The sequence below is a fragment of the Sapajus apella genome, unplaced genomic scaffold, assembly GCF_009761245.1.
Source record: "Sapajus apella isolate SASKATOON/1434 unplaced genomic scaffold, GSC_monkey_1.0 scaffold3, whole genome shotgun sequence".
NCBI lineage: Eukaryota > Metazoa > Chordata > Mammalia > Primates > Cebidae > Sapajus > Sapajus apella.
Window position 1 is genome coordinate 60,985,845 of NW_022436943.1, and position 23,713 is coordinate 61,009,557.

The 23,713-nt window shown below is 41.1% G+C and overlaps 1 protein-coding gene across 3 annotated transcripts in view; it reads right to left on the bottom strand.

Annotated features, from left to right (window-relative positions):
- FAM135B (family with sequence similarity 135 member B) overlaps nt 1-23,713 on the bottom strand; it is a 350,423-nt gene that overhangs the window by 6,261 nt on the left and 320,449 nt on the right. For all 3 annotated transcript variants that reach the window (XM_032254400.1, XM_032254381.1, XM_032254390.1), the window contains 7 exons: nt 20,496-22,521; nt 18,179-18,345; nt 14,983-15,074; nt 12,289-12,386; nt 10,799-10,950; nt 8,487-8,597; nt 6,651-6,764 (listed from right to left, as the gene is read on the bottom strand). In XM_032254400.1, the coding sequence (XP_032110291.1) occupies nt 6,651-6,764; nt 8,487-8,597; nt 10,799-10,950; nt 12,289-12,386; nt 14,983-15,074; nt 18,179-18,345; nt 20,496-22,521 (2,760 nt within the window). The remainder of the gene's footprint in view (nt 1-6,650; nt 6,765-8,486; nt 8,598-10,798; nt 10,951-12,288; nt 12,387-14,982; nt 15,075-18,178; nt 18,346-20,495; nt 22,522-23,713) is intronic.

Consider the following 23,713-nt stretch of genomic DNA (forward strand, 5'->3'; position numbering starts at 1 on the left):
CAAAGACTCCTACAAAGAGACTTAGACTCCTGTCAGTGGAGTGTTAAAGTGGGAGACTTTAACACTCTGCTAACAATATTGGACAGATCAATGAAACAGAAAGTCAACAAGGATATCCAGGACTTGAACACAGATTTGGACAAAGCGGACCTAATAGACATTTATAGGACATTCCACCCCAAATCCACAGAATACACACTCTTCTCAGCACCACATTGCACTTACTCCAAAATTGAACACATAATTGGAAGTAAATCATTCCTCAGCAAATGCAGAAGAACAGAAATCATAGCAAATAGTCTCTCAGACCACAGTGCAATCAAATTAGAACTTGGGATTAAGAAAAGCACTCAAAGCCACACAATCACATGGAAACTGAACAACTTGCTCCTGAATGACTAATGGATAAACAATGAAATGAAGGCAGAAATAAAAATGTTCTTTGAAACCAAAGAGAATGAAGACACAACTTACCAGATCCTATGGGACATAGTTAAAGCAGTAAATGCCCACATAAGAAACAAGGAAAGATCTAAAATTGACACCCTATCATCAAAATTGAAAGAACTGGAGGAGCAAGATCAAAAAAAAAAAAAACTCAAAAGCAAGCAGAGATTAGAAATAACTAAGATCAGAGCAGAACTGAAGGAGATAGAGACATAAAAAACCCTTCAAAATATCAATAAATCCAGGAGCTGGTTTTTTTAAAAGATGAACAAAATAGACAGACTGCTAGATAGACTAATAACAAAAGAAAAGAGAGAAGAATCAAATTGATGCAGTAAAAAATGATAAAGGGGAGATCACAACTGATTCCTCGGAAATACAAACTACCATCAGAGATTACTACAAACAACTCTATGCACGTAAACCAGTAAATCTGGAAGAAACGGATAAATTCCTGGACACTTGCACACTCCCAAGACTAAGCCAAGAAGAAGTTGAAACCCTGAATAGACCAATAATAAGGTCTGAAGTTGAGGCAGCAATTAATAGCCTACTGACCAAGAAAAGTCCAGATCCAGACAGGTTCACAGCTGAATTCTACCAGATATACAAAGAGGAGCTGGTACCACGCCTGTTGAAACTATTCCAAACAATACAAAAAGAGGGAATCCTGCCTAACTCTTTCTACGAGACCAACATCATCTTGACATCAAAATCTGGCAGAGACACAACTAAAAAAGAAAACTATAGGCCAATATCCATGATGAACATTGATGCAAAAATCTTCAATAAAATACAGGCAAACAGAATCCAACAGCATATCAAAAAGTTTATCCACCATGATCAATTAGGCTTCATACCAGGGATGCAAGGCTGGTTCAACATACACAAATCTATAAATGTAATTCACCACATAAACAGAACCAAAGACAAAAACCACGTAATTATCTCAATAGAAGCAGAGAAGGCCTTTGACAAAATTCAACAGCCCTTTATGCTAAAAACTCTCAATAAACTATGTATCAATGGAATGTATCTCAAAACAATAAAAGCTATTTATGACAAACTCACAACCAATATCATACTGAATGGGCAAAAATTAGAAGCATTCTCTTTAAAAACTGGCACAAGGATGCCCTCTCTCATCATTCCTATTCAATATAGTATTGGAAGTTCTAGCCAGAGCAATTAGGCAAGAAAAGAAGTAAAAGGCATTCAATTAGGAAAAGAAGAAGTCAAATTGTCCCTATTTGCAGATGACATGATCATATATTTAGAAGACCCCATTGTCTCAGCCCAAAACCTCCTTAAGCTGTTAAGCAACTTCGGCAATGTCTCAGGATACAAAATCAATGTGCAGAAATCACAAGCATTCCTATACACCAATAACAGACAAACAGCCAAATCATGAGCACATACAATTTACAATTGTATGTAAACTCCCATTTACAATTGCTACAAAGAAAATAAAATGCCTAGGAATATAAGTAACAAAGGAGGTAAAGGATCTCTTCAAGGAGAACTACAAACCACTGATCAAGGAAATAAGAGAGGGCACAAACAGATGGAAAAACATTCCATGCTCATGGTTAGGAGGAATCAATATTGTGAAAATGGCCATACTGCCCAAAGTAATTTATAGATTCAATGCTATCCCCATCAAGCTACCATTGACCTTCTTCACAGAACTAGAAAAAAAACACTTTAAACTTCATATGGAACCAAAAGAGAGCCCACATAGCCAAGACAACCTAAGCAAAAAGAACAAAGCTGGAGGCATCACACTACCTGACTTCAAACTATACTACAAGGCTACAGTAATCAACACAGCATAGTACTGGTACCAAAACAGAGATATAGACGAATGGAACAAAACAGGGGCCTTGGAAGCAATGCCATAAATCTAAAACCATCTGATCTTTGACAAACTGGACAAAAACATGCAATGGGGAAAGGATTCCCTGTTTAATAAATGGTGTTGGGAAAACTGGCTAGCCATATGCAGGAAGCTGAAACTGGACCCCTTCCTTACACCTTATACAAAAATTAATTCCAGATGGATTAAAGATTTAAACATAAGAACTAACACCATAAAAACCCTACAAGAAAACCTAGGCAACACCATTCAGGACATAGGCACAGGCAAGGACTTCATGACTAAAACACCAAAAACAATGGCAACAAAAGCCAAAATAGACAAATGGGACCTAATTAAACTTAAGAGCTTCTGCACAGCAAAAGAAACAATCATTAGAGTAAACTAGCAACCAACAGAATGGGAAAAAGTTTTCACAATCTACCCATCAGACAAAGGGCTAATATACAGAATCTACAAAGAACTAAAGCAGAATTATAGGAAAAAAACAAATGAACCTATTCAAAAGTGGGCGAAGGATATGAACAGACACTTTTCAAAAGAAGACAAATATATGGCTAACAAACATATGAAAAAATGCTCATCATCACTGGTCATCAGAGAAATGCAAATCAAAGCCACATTGAGATACCATCTCACGCCATTTAGAATGGTGATCATTAAAAAATCAGGAGACAAGAGATGCTGGAGAGGATGTGGAGAAATAGAAATGCTTTTACGCTGTTGGCGGGAGTGTAAATTAATTCAACTATTGCGGAAGACAGTGTGGCAATTCCTCAAGGATCTAGAAATAGAAATTCCATTTGACCCAGCAATCCCATTACTGGGTATATATCCAAAGGATTATAAATCATTCTATCATAAAGACACATGCACATGTATGTTCATTGCAGCACTTTTTACGATAGCAAAGACCTGGAACCAACCCAAATGCCCATTGGTGATAGACTAGACAAAAAAATTGTGGCACATATACACCATGGAATACTATGCAGCCATAAAAAACTATGAGTTCATGTCCTCTGTAGAGACATGGATGAACCTAGAAACCATCATTCTCAGCAAACTGACACAAGAACAGAAATCCAAACACTGCATATTTGCACTCATAGGCAGTTGATGAACAGTGAGAACACTTGGGCACAGGGAAGGGAATGACACTCACAGGGCTAGTTGGTGGGGTGGATGGGAGTGGAGGGGGGCAGAGTGGGGAGGGGTGGGGAAGAGGGGGAGGGATAACACCTGGAGAAATGCCTGATGTAGGCAATAGTGGCGGGGGATGGAGATAGCAAACCACATGGCATGTATGTACCTATGCAACAATCCTGCAGGATACAGGACATGCACATGTACCCCAGAGCCCAAATACAATTAAAAAATAAAAATATAAAATAAAATAATGTTTATGATTATGTAACAATATTTTTAAAATGATGTATGTGAATATTATCTAACAACATGAATAATGAATAAATGTTGCCAATAAATGGAAATATAAGCATCTTATTGTTACACTAATACCATAATTTGTTTAAATTGTATATGCAATAAAAGTCAAAGGTCATTTATTTAAAAAAAAAAAAAGTCACCCAAAATGTAGTGATGACTCAACCAGATCATTTTCTGCTGAGATCTTGATTGGTTTAATAAGCCCTGGAAGCAATGGTTGATATATGTGTTTAAACATACATAGCAAACTCATATTTTTTTTTCTCAAATACAGCACTGTTTTAAAATTGATGGACTTAAGGGATAGAGGCAAATTATCTATGTGACAATGTAGAGAATAAATTGGAAGGTTATGTGAAGCCAGAGGAGGATGGGAGGTATTTTATTTCAGAATTTTTGAAAAATAAAAATATTGGTACTTCTTCCAGGAAAGAGTGCTAATCACATATAAACTAAAGTTCATATCAAGTCTTCTAATCTTTTTAATTCACCAAGTAAGTCACATTCTTTGATCCCATGTAAAAATGTAACAGAAAATATGAATTTAACAAAAGAGAGGGCTATTGTTTCTTAAGATGACTAACAGGATCATTAATCAACTTAAGTCACATATTAATATCCTTTGAGGAGGTGTGGCTATGTTTCAATAAAACTTTATTTCAAAAATGAGAGGTGGGTTGAATTCGGCTTGTGAGTCATAGTTGTTGAACTCTATTCTTAAGCTTTACCAAGGTTGAAATGTAAACAAAAATACTTCTCTATGTCAAAGAGATAAGAAAGTAGGCAAGGAAAATTAGCAAATCCCTGCACAAAGAACAGTTTAGCTGTCTATCGACAATGGCTGTGTTTCGTCAAGTCTGAACTTAAAACCAAATCATTGACTCTTTATTGTCACAGATATTAGCATATAATGGTGTCCCATGGGCAATTAGAAAATATTTTAAAATGGATAAAAAATATATATGAAAAAGCTTCAATATTTAAAAATTCAGGCTGAAAAATTATAAGCAAATATCTTTAAGTTAATATTTAATCTGAGAGACAGTAGAGAGAGATAGGCAGGCACTGATATACTCTAACATTACAGGTGTTGCTGTTATTAATATTTTCAAAGAGAATTTGGCAAAAAACTTTAACAGTAACTCGTTAATGTTTTCCTCCAATAATACCACTACCAGAAATCTATTCTAATGAAATATCAGATTTATTAAAAATTTACACATGCAAAGTCTTTCATCACACAACAGCTAAAAAGGAAACCTTCTGGAAGCAAGCTATATGTGCAGTAATTGAGAAGTTATTAAATAATAGTATGTGCATAAGTATAGTTTATAATTATTAAAAAAATGTGTTTACATTTATGATATTTTTGTTAACATGGACAAATAAATGTATTACTCTAAATCAAATCATGACACAAAATTATGACTTTTATCATGAACACGCATGAAGAGACTAGAAGAAAACCATGAAAAGTAAGTGGTGGTAGAGGTGGAGCTAGAAAGGATCATAAATTGTTTCAATGAGTTTAACTTTTTCAAATACAGCCAGTGCTCGACTTACGACCACCGTCGGGACTACGGACCGGTTGTAACATGATTTGGTCGTAAGTTGAGTAGGCTATATGTACAGTTGAAATGGTGCACGCGGAGATGGTAGTGTTGCCGGAAGCTGGTCCGCACTGTCGGACGCCCAGCTGGGCAACGTTTGGGCTGCCAGACGCAGAGCAGTCATAGTTAACGATTGTGGTTGTAAAGTCGAATGGTCGTAAGTTGCATAGGTGGTAAGTCGATCAATACCTGTATTCTATAATGTTTTTAATTAGGACAAAAGTACCATTTTAGAATATGCCCTGTGTCACTTTTCATTACATACACCAGGTGGTACAAAGCACAATGCTATTTTATGTATCCAAACTAATTTTTAAATATTTTTTCATCAAAATTCGTGTTGGATTTTCTAGATACCAGGAAAATTTGGAATAGGCCCAACTATAAATTAGCACCAACTCTTTGGACCTGTGGTATGCTATTTTTTTATAGTGCCTTAAAATATAACAAAAAAACTATTTACTTAAAAAGCAATCAATATGTCTGATACAGAAATAAACAAGTTAGACTGAATTCTGGAAGAGAAAGGGGACATTAGTGGACATTGACAGGACATTGATAAGGTCTATAAATTAGATAATAATATTGTATCAATATTAATTTTCTGATTTTGATCACTGTACAATGGTTATGTAAGACACTAATATTGGGCATCAGAGTAAAATGCATACAGGAATTTTTTGTACTGCTGTTGCAATATTTTTTGAGTATAAAATTATTTCAAAAAAACAGGAATTAAACAGATTAACCAAAGGGAACCAGGAATGCCCGCCCACATCCATCTTGATTGTCTGGAAAACTCCTACCTGTCCTATAAACCTACTTCATTGTCGTTTCCAGGGACCCTCTTCTGACTCTGTCTTATTCCACTTCTGGGCTGCCTCAATGCCTCAGGCATTATTTTATTTTTTGACTTATCACATTTTACTCTCATTGCTATTACTTGTCGAGGCTCCAACTAGACAATGTGCCCCTAGAGGGCAGGGCGTGTCTCATTGAACCCTACATCCCACCATCAATTTCAGTGGCTGGCACACAACAGGACTGAACACAAGTCTCATAATCTAATAAACATGTGACTGTTTATTACACAAAGGGAGGATCTGGGTCAATAACATCGAGATGAGCTATTTATCCTATCACTAAGCTAAGATAAATGCAGCACTAAACCTATAGCCCAGGTGTCCCTAATAGGCATAGTCAATTTCATGAGTTTACTTTTGCTTTCAAATCAGAAATTCTCTGAGCAAAAATTAAATGTAGCTTACCTGTGTGTCTGTCTTTGAGGGCAGTTTTACACATTTCGATCCTGGCTGAGTGAAATGGCACATAACGGTCTTGGGGAGAAGCAACCAGCACGACGTTTTTAAAATACTGCAGCCCTGCAACAATTAGCCAGGTGAGTGCTTTTTATCCAGACAGACTTCACTTCAACACCCTCTGGTTTGCACAAATTTCCAGACTTGTCCCAGAAAGAGAAAAAAATGATGACACACCACACACTCCTTGTGTCATTGCACAAGGACCTTCTGTCCTGAGGTTTAACAACCCACAGCCGAAAGCACAGAGGTATCACAGGGGCCTACGGGAGTCTGAGAAAAGAAGTCACTGTACTGGGCCTTTGCATTTTTGAAGGGAGATGAAGCCTGTTCTCATCAGCCATGAAAGCTAAGGAGACACATAGAAAGCTACTCTGGACACAGAGAAATAAGCAACAAGGATGTGACCAAAACAGCCTTTTCTGGGATAGAAATATTAAGGAACCCAGAAGGAAGTCAGTCTGACTATTCTGTTCTTCCTCTACAACCCCAACACTCCCCTAATTCCAGCCTTCACCACCTACCATGCTTTAGGAAAACTGCCTCAGAACCCACCTCTGTGCTGCCAATCTTGCATTCTGCAACCTGCCTCCACAATGCAGACAGAGGGACCCTTCCAGTTAAACATGACAGTGTTTCCCTCCAAGGCCTCAGAGCCCAGTGTCAACCTCCAGAGAACTGCAGACCACCCAGATACTCTGTCTGGACAGAAGCCATCCTTCTCATTCCCCAGGTCCTGCTGGGTGGGCAGGTGTCAGCTCTTAGCCCTGTGTCCTCCACTGAAGTGGGTCCCTGCATCAGAGCTCACACACTGGGGGCAGCCTACTTCAACAGCTAGTCAATACACGAGTGTGGAGGACAAAGTTGTAATGGCCAGCCCCTTGCCCTCCTTCAAAACAGCTCTCCAGAGCCACCCCAGATCCTGCACCCTTGATGAACTCTTCAGTGACCATGCTGCAGTCCCACCTACTTCTGCCAAATCCTGCCTCCCTCCTCTTCCCCCACAGAAGATAGCTCTGAGAGCTCAACTCAACACACAGAGACACAAAGTAGGAAAAGAACTCAGCCATGCTTACAGATCAGCCCGTGGCTACACCAGATTCACAAGCCCAGAGGTATCAGCAGAGTCGGTTTTTACAGGACAGTGGAATATTGTGACCAAAAACGGACCCTAGGCCAGGCTGGCTTGCGTGATGGGACTGAGCAGGGCAACCAGTCAGCTGCTCCACTCCCCGACTGGACATGGGAACCACACGGTGATGATCATGATTACTGCTGTGCTCTGTAGTCATTCCCATGTAGCAGGCAGGGTCTTCAACACCTCTATGCGCTTCCAGATTACGGACAGCAGGTACAGGTATAATAGCAGGCCTGCCTGGCGATGACCCTCGTCTCCCACTGCACAGTCAACATCAGCAGAAAATGTTGCACCTGCCTTTTTTTGTAGATGGGCCTGTACCTGGGTGAAGCTGGCACATAGATCTTGGGCCTATGCAATTAGAACATTGAAAACTGGTACAACGCGGAAGCCACAGCTTCTGGCTATTGATATGATCTTACTCACACCTTGGCTCAATCTCTCACATGTCATATGGGCAATAGGCAAGAAGAGCTGAGTTTCTGGTAGCTGTTGGCCTCCCATTGAGCTGAAGAGGCTCTGAGAGCTGGGCCTCCTGACTGTTCCCTTCTGTGAGTGAATCAAGGGAGCATTATAGCTCATTTGTGTCTTGGGAGTTGAATCCCTAGCTCAAACTCATATCTGCAGCGGCGGGGGAAACCACTGACCTGTTTTTTGGCTTAGCTGGTAGAGGAAACATTTGCGCAAATCAGCATTATCCCTGAAGGTCAGCTGCAGTAGAGACCCAGATTTCTTCAGTTTCTGCATGAGCCATAAGCCTAGGAAGACAAAAATAACACAAAAATCAAAAACATAAAACAAAACAAAAGGTAGAATGGAATTTTGGTGAGATAAATGTTAAACTGTGAATTGTAGTTAACTTGAAAATAAGAGAGAAGTAGGTATGCTACCAAATAGTTGGGAAGTTAGAGGTACATTTTTCCTCTCGTGTACTGGGACAAGGACTTAAATCATCCTGCAAAAATGATAACAGGCTTCAGAGTAAGGAACTATTTATAATCTTCAATCCAGTCAATCTCCTTCTGAAAAAGCAGCTTAGAGCAATGATTTTCAATGTAAAAAGTGTATAAGAATGATCCTTACAGATACATTTAGGATACTGTGAAGCTGGAATAAACATCTCACTTCAAAACTCATCTGTTGGCCCACTTTGGTGGTTCATGCCTATAATCCCAGCACTTTGGGAGGCCAAGGCGCGTGTATCACCTGAGGTTAGGAGTTCGAGACCAGCCTGGCCAACGTGGTGAAACCTTGTCTTTACTAAAAAAAAAATAAAAATTAGCCAGGCATGGTGGTGGGTATCTGTAATCCCAGCTACTCAGGAGGCTGAGGCAGAAGAATCGCTCGAACCTGGGAGGCAGAGGTTGCAGTGAGCAGAGATTGTGCCATTACATTCCAGCCTGGGCAACAAGAGCAAGGGTCCATCTCAAAAAACAAACAAAAACCAAAAACACTCGTCTGTTTAGCTATGCTTAGGTAAACACTAACATTGACAAGTATAAGGATTATGTAACCACAGCAAGCAAATTAATCTGATAGAAACACAAGGAAAGAGGCAAGCTGCAGTATGTACATATATTACGCTGACTGCTACATCAATATGGGTGTGCAAATGTAAGTAGAATGAAATATATAAAATTACTCTGGATATGTTAGATTGGAGAAATTATCGGTAAAGTCTCTCTTTAAAAATATTTTATAATATTGCAAGATTACTTTGTAACTGTGGGGGGGAAATGCGGTTTAACAAATTTGTTTCTGTCCAAAGAATGGCTTGCTGGGTTTGGGAGGAGAGACAGAGTGAGAGGAAAGGACTTCCATTTGTTATGTGCCAATGTGTCAGACAACTCATTTTCACAAGTATGCCCTAAAATAACTTAAAAGCAAGCAAATTAAACTGAGTAGGTCATGAAGAAACAGTGTAAGTGTTGGGAGGGGGCAGGGGAGAGTGGCAGAGGTCTGGACGACTGCAAAGGCAAGGAAGCTTATCAGGGGTGACCCTAATACCATATGATGGGTTTGCACCATCAGGGACTACTGAGGTATTGTTAAGACCATGATTTAATAAAAAATTTGTTATTACATATAAAACCCAACGCCCTCCTTGGGCTTCCACACACAGAACCATGTCACCTCCTCAGCCAAAATCTCATGAATGGGATCTGTAAGGTCTACAGGACAAGTCTAACATCTTCTCAAGTCATTTGAGGCCCTTCTTTGTCTGGCTCTTGCTGATATATTAGACCTTCCACAGATGTTAGCTAACCTCATTTCCTTCCTGTGTGTAATCTTCAACAATTCTGTAATATACACCTGCACATATGCACCTACACACCATATATGTGTATACATACATATAGCGTATACATGCTTGTACACATATACATATGTAAATGTAGGAAAAGAACTCTGATCCAGTCAATTTCATATTGACATATACATATGTACATACATATACATATGTACACAAGCATGTATACGCTATATGTATGTATACATATATATGGTGTGTAGGTACATATGTGCATGTATACAAACACAGATATAGACACACACATAATCTCCACTGTACAAATAGGGAGACTGAGGAGCACAGAGATGAAATGTCGAGGCCAGAGTCTTTCTCAAGTGTCCTGGTCAGGACTAAACTACAGGCTTGTCATGCAGGTGGCATGATTCGGAGTCCTTGTTCTCTTCATCACAATACCATGCCTTGTCAATCTTTTCCAACCAGGACCCCAAGGACATTGCCTTTTTTTGGCAGAGACTTGAAGGCAGAAAGGATCCTGGGAAACATCTAGTCTCACCTCACTCAGCCCACAGACACAAGGGCCACACCTCTAAGGCCAGGTCTCCTGCCTCCATGGCATCCTTGGAAGAGGCTTTACAGTGATAGGGTTCCGTGTGAAAGAGGTCCTGGATTAATTCTGAGGAATGATGAGTCCTGGAAGAGCCTTACCTGTACTAACCAGGGTGCTGTTGTTATACAGGGTTCCCAGGTGAGGCCCAGAGAGTGACAGGAACGTGTGGAGTTTGTTGAGGTAATACCGGAACCGAGGCCGTGTGAGGACCGATCGGATGATGATGTTGCCAAGAGAATGGCCAATGAAGCTGTGGAGAGACAGAAAGGGGACCCGTGAGTGTGACAGTGAATGCTGCTGCCCAAGAGTGCAGTGCTGGAAGCATCAGGGGCCAGCGTCCTCCACCTCCCACTGAATTTAGGGAACTGGCAAAGAGAACGGGGACCGCCAACTCATCATCAGGTTTCCAAATCCTGGTTGAGAGAAGCCTGAGACAGGGTCTTTATAAATGGGAGCTTTATGTCGGGTCAGGGGAGAAGTGTGAGCATTTCAACCAGCTTCGTGCTGTTAGAGCAGCCTGCCCTTATTCCACCTGGGGGAGGGGAAGGTCCTTCCTGAAATGTACCTCTCAGCATTAAGATTTCCTGATCATTCATAGGATCAAGTCTCAAGTCCTTATCCTGCTTGGGAGGTCATTTACAGCGTGACTTTGGATGGCCTCACATGCCATTCATTCTCTCCTTCACCCGCTGTGTATGTTGAAGCACGGGCTCACAGCGTATGCTGTTAGGCCCCCTCCTGCAGGCTCTGCTCCAGCCATACTGCTACTCACAGGCCCAGGATTCAATGCATCATTACTCTCAAGTTAAATACTTATTTACTGAGAGCCTATTATATGAGAGGCTATACACCTCCCCACTTCTACTCATGATGAGCAGAAAACCAGTCAAGAAAAGAAATCAGTGTCAGCCTATGAAACTGCCTTACCTAGCTTGTGTTATTTTACTCTTTTTTTAACCTAACCTCTATAGGCTTCATTTGTGGAATAAAGAAGTATTATTTTATATCTGAAGACAAAATGGCATAATGCATATCAAGGGATTAGCGCTACATCTACATATTTGAATGCACAAAAAATGCAAGCTGCTTACCCGCCCTGTAGTCACTGAAATATGTGGTACAGCGTGTGAATAAAAGTAGCCCTGACTGAAAGCCGCCCTTTGAGCTAGGCAACTCATTCCACTTTTCCCACATCATCTCAGTGCTAGTCCCGCTTAATAGATAAGGAAACAGCAGTTTAGAGATTTAGAAACCTTGCAAAAGGCTATAGATCTGGTACATGGTAGAAACAAGATTCAAATTTGTGAGTGTTAGAACGAGAATTCAAACCTAGGAATTTTTGTTTAAAGTCCAAAACTCTTTCTACAGAACTACAAAATTTTTATTCTCCGTGACATAAATGATGACATACGAATGTATACAACAGACCTGGTACTTACTTCTGCTTTAAAAATAATTTAGGTTAAAAGTCAAAAGTTAGCTTAGCTCAGCGGTATACAGAAGGCATCACATCACACTTTTATACAGCAAACACTCAAAAATGTCCCCCCTCTTCCCCCAGCATTAACTACCTGTGGTTTCCTTTTACCTAATTCGGGATATGGAGAGGTTGTACAACTGAATGTGTTGAATGATTTCATCCAATAACCGATCCGTCATGGTATCAAAATCTGCAAATGTGTCCATCTGGAAGAAGAGAGAGGAACAGGCTGCTGGGTATGGCTGTGGCAAAGGCTGGGTTCTGAGCACAGCCTGTCTTCTACTAAACACTGTGGTACCTACTGGGGGTGTGCCTACCTCTGACGTTAGGGCTAGAGGATGAGCTGTGACTTCAGGACAAAAGGCCCACAGACTGGGGGTCTATGGAGGAAACATGGAGATGCTGAGGACTGCTCAGCTGGCGGGTGGCTAACACTGAAATAGCATGCATGTGGTGCCAACTGCCACACCACCATGCTGCCCAGAATCTCAGCATGCCACTGGGATTGCCGCCCCCACAACACAGAGGAGGAAAGAGGCTCTGGGAGGGGAGGCCACCTGTTCAGCTCACATGACACAGGATTCACACCAAGACAGGCCTGACTTGAAAGGCTCTGCCCTTTCTGCAGCACAGCCTTTAGAGGATGCAACAAGGCCAAGACCGGAGGGCAGTCAGCTTTGGGAAGGATCGTAAAGCCACCCACATCTTAGGATGGATGGTTGAAGGATCCAGGAGGAATCCAGGAAGGGGTGGAACGCCACACAGGTCCTTGAATATTTGAAGGGCAGGAACAAGGAAGATGCATTAGATTGGTTTATATACCTCAAGGACTAACTTTTAGAACAATGAATTGGAGTCACAGAGAAATAGATTTGGGACTGATATCCAAAAATGTTTAAAAAGTTCCTCATATGTGGAGCTGTCCTATAACATCATGGGCTGCCAAGAGCTAGGAAAAGTGAACAGAATGTCTCACAAATATCCATCAGGTGAATGAAGGAGTACATGTTGGGGGATAGGAGTAGAGAAGAGAAGGCCTTCGGGACTCTCTGTCACCTGCCATCCAATGAGCTTTGAGACTGGAGAGAATAAAGCATACTGCTAAATCTCTTGGACTTCCTGGAGTAAGAAAGAACCGTATGCTTTTCTGCTTACGGGATGTACCTGTCGTTTCCCATGTAAACCTCAGTCTCCTTATTTATGAAAGGGGAATTGTGCTGCCACCTCCTTATGCCATGTTAAAAACTAGGTACAATTATTTAAGAGAGAGGCTTTTTTTCTCTGACTTTTCAGAGCCTATTCCCTCATCTATAAAATATTAATTCAACCTATGCATTATTTAAACAAGTGGCTATAATTATAAGGCCTGAGTTGACCGTGATGAACTATGCTTTGGAAATCACAGTAGGTTGAAAAAGCAATATCAGGAACTCCCCAACCAAGGCATTTAAAAGTGTATTAATATATATTGCAAGTGGATCTGCTGGTGAGGTGACTTTCAAAAAGTAATAACAATAATCATAGTGGAACATAATCAATACCAAGTGCCCAACACCTGCAATGAAGTGAACTATGTAAAGGCCCAGCTCTAAAGACCTGAGATTTCCAGGTTGAACCCAGCAGCCATGAAGTCACGTCAGGAAAGCTGCTGGATGTGCACACCCGGAAGGAATGATTATTTCCTGACCAGATCTCCCTTGCTAACAATTCTTATCTTCCCTGAAAAGAAAACCTCACTAGCACAAATCAAAATTACAAAGTTAGCAAGTGCTGCTCACCCACTTCCCTGCTCCCTACTCTGAATGCTCTGGCCATCCTCTCTTCTTTTCCTTTCTTTCTTTCTTTTTTTTTTTCTAGACAGGGTCTTACTCTTTCACCCAGGCTGATGTGCAGGGGTGCAATCACAGTTCACTGCAGCCTTGACCTCCTTGGGCTCAGGTCATCCTCCCACCTCAGCCTCCCAAGTAGCTGGGAATATAGGCATGTACCATCAAATCAAGCTAATTTTTGTATTGGTCTTTTGATTTTTCTTTCTTTTTGGTAGAAAAAGGGTCTCACTTTGTTGCCCAGGCTGGTTTTGAACTCCTAGGTTAAAGAGATTTGCCTGCCTCAACTTCCCAAAGTGGGGGGATTATAGTTGTGAGCCACCGTGCCTGGCCTATCCTCTCTTAGGACTGGGTCAGATTTGTTCACGTATTAAAGTTAGGTGCACACAGGAATTATATTCCTGGAGATCACATATGCTATCTTCTTCTCTAGACTGATATGGACCCTGCCTAACTCCCAGAATCTCCATTCCCTCTCCTGTGAGGAGATGGTGGTTATCAACATGTAATAGAACTGCCATGAAGATGAAATGAGAAAACAGGTACAGAGTACTCAGATGATTCAAAACATCATTCTCTTCTCTCTCCCTCACATCCGTACCTCTGTGTACTGCATGGTGCACAACTTTGCATAGAGCAGGTGCCCAAGTAGAGGCAGCAGAATTGAGTGCTAACAATTGGGAAGTGAGCCATTACCCAAATAATTGATGCTTTCACTTGCCACGCACGTTAATGCCTTGTGAGGGCAAAGGCTCCAGTCAACTGATTCACATGTTCCCATTTCTTACCCTTTCCTCACCTTCCCAAAATAAAACAGTAAGTCTTTTCTTTCCAACCCATGCAAGTGCCTGGCCAGCATTGCTTTTCAAGGTCTCCTCTTATCTGTGTGTGTCCATAAATTATCATGGCACATTTAGGAGGCTCATAGAAGCATGCATTCAGGGTTGTTCCAGTTCTGATATTTTTACCATCATACCTGATTCTTTTCAGACATTAGGAAGTCCAGTTTTCCTCCAGGGAGCCCCAGTTCTATGAAGGTCTTTACCAGCCGGAGGTCTGCACTGTTCCCTAAAAATGACAGATTACCCCCACCCCAGACCCGTAATTAGTCATATAAAAAGTTGACACACAAGGGATTTCTTTCTCTTTCCCTCTTCCCCCATTTCTATCAGGTTTTCTCATTTTTGGTTAAGCAGATAATAAAAACAGCTAAAACAACTAGAAACCCCAGCTTTCCTGCCAACCCTCAGCCCCACACATGCACAGTTTGGTCCTTTCTAGCAGCCCCACCTCAATGGACTTATCCCTGATCCATAAGCATGTGGCTTGTGAACACCCTGCATGCAGGAACAGTGGGAGGTACACCACCTCCCCTCCTTCCACAGCAAATTCCATTTTGCAAGTGGTTCCTTCTAATGGCTAATGAGGCACAATGTGACCCCTACCAGCCCTGTCTTCAGTTCTTGCTGAAGAAGACTATCCAGTGCTACTATTTACAGGTAATCTGCAAACCTCTCCCAATAGGCCAGTCACAGCACAGTTATCTAAATAGAATAGGACTCTCTTGGGAACAAGAGTCATGGCAGAGCTAGCTCCATGAAGGCACAGCAGTGGCCGTCAGGGAAGGGGAATGAAGGGTTAAGAATGTACGGCTGTCAAGGCACAAAGAACACAGGAAATGCATTCCCACAATAAAAAATCATGTGAAAACATGATTTTACTACAACAGAATAAAGTTTATATGCAAGTATAGTGAGGCATAAATTTAATGCTGGTTGCAGGAGTTCAATTACAACTTAATACATTTTTGTCCTATTTCTTAAAAGTTCCCTGTAGAGTTGAAAGTCAGAAGCTGGTTATTTGGGTATATAAATTACCTACTATGCCATGTAAATATACCTCACAGGTCATAGTTTCAAAATAGCTGGTAAACTGTGAGTGAAAATATCATTCTTTATGAAACCATCCAATGATTCAAAGGAGGGTGAAAGCACCACATGGAATTGGGGGAACTCTAGGTGTTTGGGGGTATCCCTAATGCTTAAGGATGACTCAGATATGCCCAAATGCCACCCATGTCAGTGGCCTGTCAGAGCACATGCCCAAACTTGCAGGATCACAGTCACAAAATGGTTATATTTATTTTTTTTGAGACAGAGTCTCACTCTGTTGCCCAAGCTGGAGTGCAGTAGTGTGATCACAGCTCACTGCAACCTTCACCCCCCTGGGTTCAAATGATTTTCTTGCCTCATCCTCCCAAGTAGCTGGGACTGCAGGTGCCCACCACCACATTCAGCTAAGTTTTTGTATTTTTAGTAGAGTCCGGGTTTCACCGTGTTAGCCAGGATGGTCTTAATCTCCTGACCTAGTGATCTTGCCTGCCTTGGTCTCCCAAAGTGCTGGGATTACAGGCGTGAGCCACCGCGCCTGGCTGGTCATATTTTATTTTTTAAGGAAATCTGTGCATTTTGTGTTACGAAGTTAATTTTTATTCATTCCCTCTCATTTTTGTCAGCAAACTTAGGCTGTTTGGTCCCACTGTTTCTATAGTTTAAAGTTCCCTAATGATATGCCAGGGCCTGCCTTAGCAAAAAAAAAAAAAAAAAAAAAAAAAAAGAGCTGCAAATGTTTCTATTCAGTATAAAGTGTTCAGTAAGGGGTGGAAATGGCCCTCTCTCCTTCAGCTACTGAGGGAAAGTGAACTTTCTGCAACTAAAATTTTCTCAGAAAATATGACTTAATAAGATGTTATTAATAAACTGAGAACATCTATAAGAATAAAAATCTTGAGTTTTTTGTACAACATGAAGAACTATGTAAATATTAAAAACTGTTATCAATGTGCTTGGCTCTCTGTTCATACAAATAAGCCCTTGGAAATTGAATTTGAACAAGTGGATCCTGAAAATTCTGCAGAGTTTAGACATATGCACCTGGAACTAGAGAAGGGATCTTCCAAAGCACACTGTGCTTGGTATCCCTTGTGGTTTCCATGACTTGTTGCCCAGTTGATAATGTAATCCATGGCTCCATTTTCTGATGGTACAAAATGGGTGAAGCTGCTCTGTCTTTATAACATTCCTCATCTTTCACATGCATGATGGAAAAATTTGCCTATAGCCTGATCAGATTTCTTATTTTAACAAAGATATTGAGAGTCTTATCTCACTTTAGTGTCATATATGTGAGAGACACAGGCTGGTCATGTATGACATTGAGCTGAGGAGTAAGAAAGTTTTCTTTTTTGTTCCTGCAAGTCCCAGAACCTAGTAAAGTCGCTGGTATATAAAAGGTATCCTATATGTGGGAGGTAAATAAAAATAGGTGGCAAAATAGTTTAGGCCACTAACCTGAGTTCCTCAAAATGAATACATATATTCACTCCTCACCATTTCTTCCTTTATTCAGACCATTGTGTAGACTCATGAACTCCATGAATTCACACATTCAAATTACTATATTCATGCATTTCATTAATATATTAATTTCCCATAATACATTCATTTCATCCATTAATTCACTCCATTTCTCTTTTTACTTTGTACACTCATTGTATTAATCCTTTGTACCATTTATTTATGTAGTGATTTATTCCATTCGCTCCTTCACTATATTCATTCATTAATGTATTTTATTAACTTAAGATTTTTTTTGACAGAGGGGATTTTTTTTTTTTCTTTTCTTTTTTTTTTTTTTTTTGTTTTTTTGTTTTTTGAGACAGAGTCTTGCTCTGACACCAGGCGCCAGGCTGGAGTGCAGTAGCGCAATCTCAGCTCACTGTAACCTCCACCTCCCGGGTTCAAGCAATTCTCCTGCCTCAGCCTCCTGAGTAGCTGGGACCACAGGCACATGCCACCACGTCCAGCTAATTTTTGTATTTTTTAGTAGAGACAGGGTTTCACCATGGTCTCAATCTCTTGACCTCATGATCCGCCCGCCTCAGCCTCCCAAAGTCTGGGATTACAGGCATGAGCCACCGTGCCTGGCCCGAGATATTTTCTTTAAGAGCAAGGCCATGCCATTTCCTTAGACTCTTCATAATTACTGTCATTCCACAGTTGCTAATTGAACATTTTGTTGAATGAATACCTCATTTATTAGTTTAAATGCATAAATACTATCAATTGTATATATTACAGAATTGTGAAGAGAAAACTGGCTTTAGAACTCACCATCCAGACCATGGACACAGACAACCAGGTGAATTCCATCTTCCAAATTTTCTTCTTCTTCCTCTGGTGGGAAATACGGTATATCAGAAGCTAGTACAGTTAAGTCGCTGTACAGAAATCCTTCAATCTTCAGTTCTTTTTTAAATTTTTCTTTGGCCTGATAAAAACTGGAGAATACACTAGTTAATCACAAGCCAAGCTGTGTATTTCATGTTGAACAGGAAATGAGCTGGGCTGGTATGCAGGAGGGCTGAGCACCCACAGGCTAAGTATCTGCTGAGTGGCAAATGCTGACCTGAGACCCCAGGGGAGAGGCTAGTGACTGAAGCTTTGCTGTCTCTGAACAAGAAGGCAGGAAAGTACTCTATGAAAACCAAAGCCTCTATGGGTTTTGGTTCTCCAGATTCTTATGTGATTCCTGCATTGGACCGGAGGCAGAGTGACAAGACACCAAAGATTCTACCCAGCTCCAAGGCCCCATGCAATCTTTAAACAGTGAAAGCTTCTTGATTTGATTGATGCCCAGGCCCACCATGGCTTGGCCTTCTCCTGCTTCTCCAGTATCACTCCTTACCACTCCCAGCCTCCACAAAGATCACATTTCTTATAATTTCCTGCATGAACTACATGACTTCGCTTACTTCAACCCCTTGGTGCATGAGGGCCTGTATGCCTGAGATGCCTTTCTCATTTGCCTGTGACATACTTTTGTTACCTGGCAAGACGATGCTTAAGGGACTGGACTCAGGAGTCAGACTGCCAAGGTCAGAATCTCAACTTTGACACTTAGTATCTCTTGTTATTAGCCTCAACTTCATCCTCAACGTATCTTACATTTTTTTTCTCAGAGCAGGTGTCAGCTTATCTAGGAAGCTTTGCTTGAACTCCATCCCTATTAACACCCACTTCCCCCAGTCAAATTAGGTGCTTTTCTTTCTGGCTCCACCACGCACATATGAAACATCACATTTACCCAGTCACTGCCCTCATTTCCTTCTCTCATGTGTCTGTCTCTCCACTAGACTGCAGGTACAATAAAAGCCAGGAAATCCCTGGCCAGGCAGGCATTGGACAGCATCTGCTATGTCTACTATGTACTCGTTGAATTAACAAGTACCATATGATAGGGGTTTATATTCTTTAACAAACAAAAGACCTAATGTTTGCCTGCCTGTGGAAATTTCTTTTGGAGACACCACTAATAAGTAACTCTTTAGCATTTTGAAAAAAGGTAAATAAGGTGGTATGTTTTGATAAAATGATTCTATTATATACCTAATCAGATAGTTTATAGATGGGGAAGCAATATGAATGCAAACTCTACAAGAGGATGATGAAATGAATTCTGGCACTGCAAAGGTAAACTTAAAAGCCACACAATGGTAAAGGGTGCTTAAGGGGTCAAATTTGATGAGGAATTGTATTCCCCAAGGCTCTTAAAGAATTCCCCTTTCAAAACGTGCAAAGGTCGAGGAACAATGTTATTCATAAGAGAGTTATGATATTCATAATAAAAATTGAACAAAATTGGCTGGGTGTGGTGGCTCATGCCTGTAATCCCAGCACTTTGGGAGGCAGAGGCAGGCAGATCACCAGGTCAGGAGTTCGAGACCATCCTGGCCAACATGGTGACATCCCGTCTCTCCTAAAAATACAAAAATTAGCTGAGCATGGTGGCACACACCTGTAGTCCCAGCTACTCAGGAGGCTGAGGCAGGAGAATCGCTTGAACCCTGGAGGCAGAGGATGCAGTGAGCTGAAATTGTGCAACTGCACTCCAGCCTGGTGACAAGTGAGACTCCATTTCAAAAAAAAAAAAAAAATGAAATTTAAAGGTTTGTTTGTAAAGGATTTGGTTAATAAATCATGGTATATTCATGTAAGAGAATATTGTGTAATCATTAAAATGATTTTATGATACAAACATAGATTTATAAACATAAAAAGATATTTATAAGATGTTATTAACTTAAACATTTACAATTGCATTTGCACAGAATGATCTTATTTTTATATAAAAAGCATAAATAGATATAGATTCACATAAAAATTGCAGAAGAATATACATGGTGGTTACATTTAGAGGTAGACCTATTGATCATTTTTACTTCCTTACAGTATCCTGCATTCTTAATTCATATGATATGAATTAAATATATATGATATGACATATTATCTATGCTATGATATATATTACCTTATTTAAATCAGATAATGACACATATCTAAATTTTGAAACAGTATGCATGAAATGGAGAAATATGTAGAAAAATCTAAAAGACTGTTGTGGGAAAGATAAGCCTATTAGCCAGCCTACCTAAACATCCTTTCCCGGACTTCCTCATCCAGCGTGCTGGAATGTGTAGAAACAACTCCAAAGGATCCCAAAGGCTGATGAGTGATGGGAAACAGGGTCTGTTTGGAGGAGAATCCAGCCCTGGCAGGGGTCTCCTTGGGCACAGAAGAGAAAGGGAGACACGTGGCAGTGCAAGACACAGATAAGTTAACAACCTCCACAGCCTTCAGGTTGTCCAGAGTGAAGGTCTCTGCAGAGGTCAGGTGGGACCCCATGATGGAAGTGCCTGCCTTCAGCTCTTGGTTTTTCAAAACCTGGGAATGAACGGAATGGGTCACAGTGGGGCACACAGTGCCTGCTTTATGTTCAACCTCCGGGAAGGCATTCACTCCTCTATCAAATGCTGTGTTATCCATAACGCAAGGTGAACCACTTTGGCTTCGCTGGCCTGTTGAGTTCAAGTTGATGGCATCAGCAACTGATGTATAGCTCAATTCTGGCAACTTATGCTGGGAGATACCCTCAGTCTCTGAGATGCCACTGTTAGAAAGAGCTGTCTGACCCACTTTCAAGTCTTTAGGCTTGCCCTTTGGGGTTTCCATTAGTGTTCTATGAAGAGATCTGGTCCTGGGGGTTTCAAGTGCTATGACACGTGGTATTTTTAAATTAAGACCTTTGGTTTCAATACCTGGAGTGTTCTCAGTCCTGCCATCAAGAAGACAGTCTCCTTGAGCATCAAACTGCTTCCCTTTCCCTTTGGGGATGTCTATGTATCCTGGGCTCTGCTCGTTGTCAGCATCTAAAACTATCTCCACCAGGGGATGGTCCACTCCAGCATCCTGTGTTCCAGAGTCACCACAAAGTTGAGAGCAAGGTCCAGGGGAACCTTGGCTCCTGCTGTGCATATCTGAAGGTTCAGCAAAACCTCTGTCTTGCTGCTTGGTCACTATATCCTCAGCTGCTTCCTCTGGGCTGCTGATGTGGGGAGCAGATACGGACTTGGTTAACTTAGTGAGTGCCAACTCCCGCTCATCCTCCTCAAAAGGTAAAGAGCTAATAGAGGTAAGAGAAGCCTGGATGCCACTTGGCAGACTCGTGTTACTTTCTGTGTGTCCACCCTCTAGGGAGTTCCGGTGGAGGGCATGTCTTCGAACAAACGGGTGCAAGACTTCCCGATCACTGGGCAACTCCAGGGCCCTGCTTCGGGCCTCTGACCAGGCGACGGAGCTTGGCTCACTCTCGATGCCTGAATCAGATATGATGGATGAAGATCTCTTGATGACCCCGGAGAGCACAGAGAGTTCTTCCTGCTCTTCTGTGTGAGAGTCCTTTAGGGAGGACCTAACATCTAAGGGCTCCCTCAGTGTAGAACTTAGTGGATCACAGGGATCAGAGGGGATGAGCTTCAAGCCTAGCAGCAGCACCTTCCCCTCGTGGTCTGCTCCCCTTCCAAGAGTATTTAATTCATGGAGAGTTGTTTTGTCTGACGAGATGGCGTTTTGGTGGCTTCCACCTGCTACCACTTTGCTTAGCCCAGTCCTGTCTAATCTATGCTTGTCTCTAGAGGTCCTACTCTCGTGCTGAGCATTGAAGGCCATCGAAGGTTCAGCTCTGGAGGGGTTCTTATTGCTAGATTGTATATCAATGTAGGTCAGCACTGGGGCCTGTCCATCCTCTGGGCCTGGACTCCTTCTAGAAGTGTCCACATCTGCCATGGGATATGTCCCAGCATCAGATGTTTGGCTAGTCCAACATTCATCTTCAGGCATACCTGCTTTGCTTTGAAATTCACCAATTGTCATATACACCTGAGAGTCAGAGCACACATCTGTATGATTTTGTGTGGCCGCGTTCTCAGCCGGCTCTGGACACCTGATAACTTCTTCATCAGAATCCACTTGGGATGGTTTTATGGTAGACAGGCCAAGGTCTTCCCTAAAAGATAAACTGCTATTTACCATACAGTTATCTTCTTTCTCTTTTAGATTCATTATTGTAGGACTTGTCACTGGAACATCAAAATTAGGATAAACACTCAAGTTATGCCCTACAAAAAAAAAAAAGAAAGAAAATTATAGTATAAGAATCTATGTTTACAAGTCATCCAAATGTCTAACTGTATACCAAAGAATTTGGCTTTTTTTCATTCCTAATTCCTAAGAGATACTCTCTAAATTCTTAGAATTTCTCAAATGGTAAGAGTGTCTTTGTTATATGTGGGGTCTTGATAGTTTATGCTAACCAGGGACTCATGATGAATCCCTAAACACTTTATGTTAATAAGTTAATTCAGGATAGAGGATGGCCATGCCAGAAAGACCAACCATGTGATGAGAAAGTTAAGATGTTCAGTCAAGTAATACCAGCCTGATTTCTGGGAAAGAGTAGCCTGGGGATTGATTTTGGTCAAAATGAACCCCCAATAAAAATTCTGAATTCTGAGGCTTAGGTGAGTGTCTCTGGTGATGATACATATAGACTGGTGTGCCTGGAGGGTGGTTAGTCCCAAGGACACAGAAGGTTTATGTGTGAGACTCCTCAGACCTCATCCTGTGGATCTCCTTTTTAATTGGCTGTTACTTGTATCTTTTATAATAAAAATGCAATTGTATGTATGGTGTTTTCCTAAGTTCTGTGAGTCATTCTAACAAATTATTGAACCTGAAGGGGTTAAGGAAACCCACAATTTGTAGCCAGTTGTTCAGAATATGCATGGCCTGGGAAGCCCTGAGCTGGTGTCTGGTATTTAAAGGTCAAGTTCATCAGGGATTGTGCCCTAGCGAAGTTTGACCTCTGGATAGCTAGTGTTAAAACTGCACTACACAAACAAAACACTTGTCATCCTTTTATCAAAGTACGTATAATAATCTCCCCTTGTAAATATTAAAGCATTTCTCCATCTTATGTGCAATATTTACAGAGTAAAAGAGAGCTTTATAGCCGTAAAAGTCTGATTTTCAATTCCGACATTGCCATTTACCAGCTGTGAGACCTTGGACAACTATGGAACTTAAACAAGCTCTTACCCTATTGGAGGTCACTTTCCTCAACTCTGCAATGGAAAGATTCAAAGTAAACTTAATGCTCTATAGTTATAAATCATAGTAGAGTCATGATACAAGATGATGTTACACCTGGGGAAGGCAGATTTCTACTTTCCTCAGAAAAATACTGCCAAGCTTGAGTTCTATTAGGATAAACTATCCTTAGTGGCATTCAGACCACAGGAAAGCTCCCAG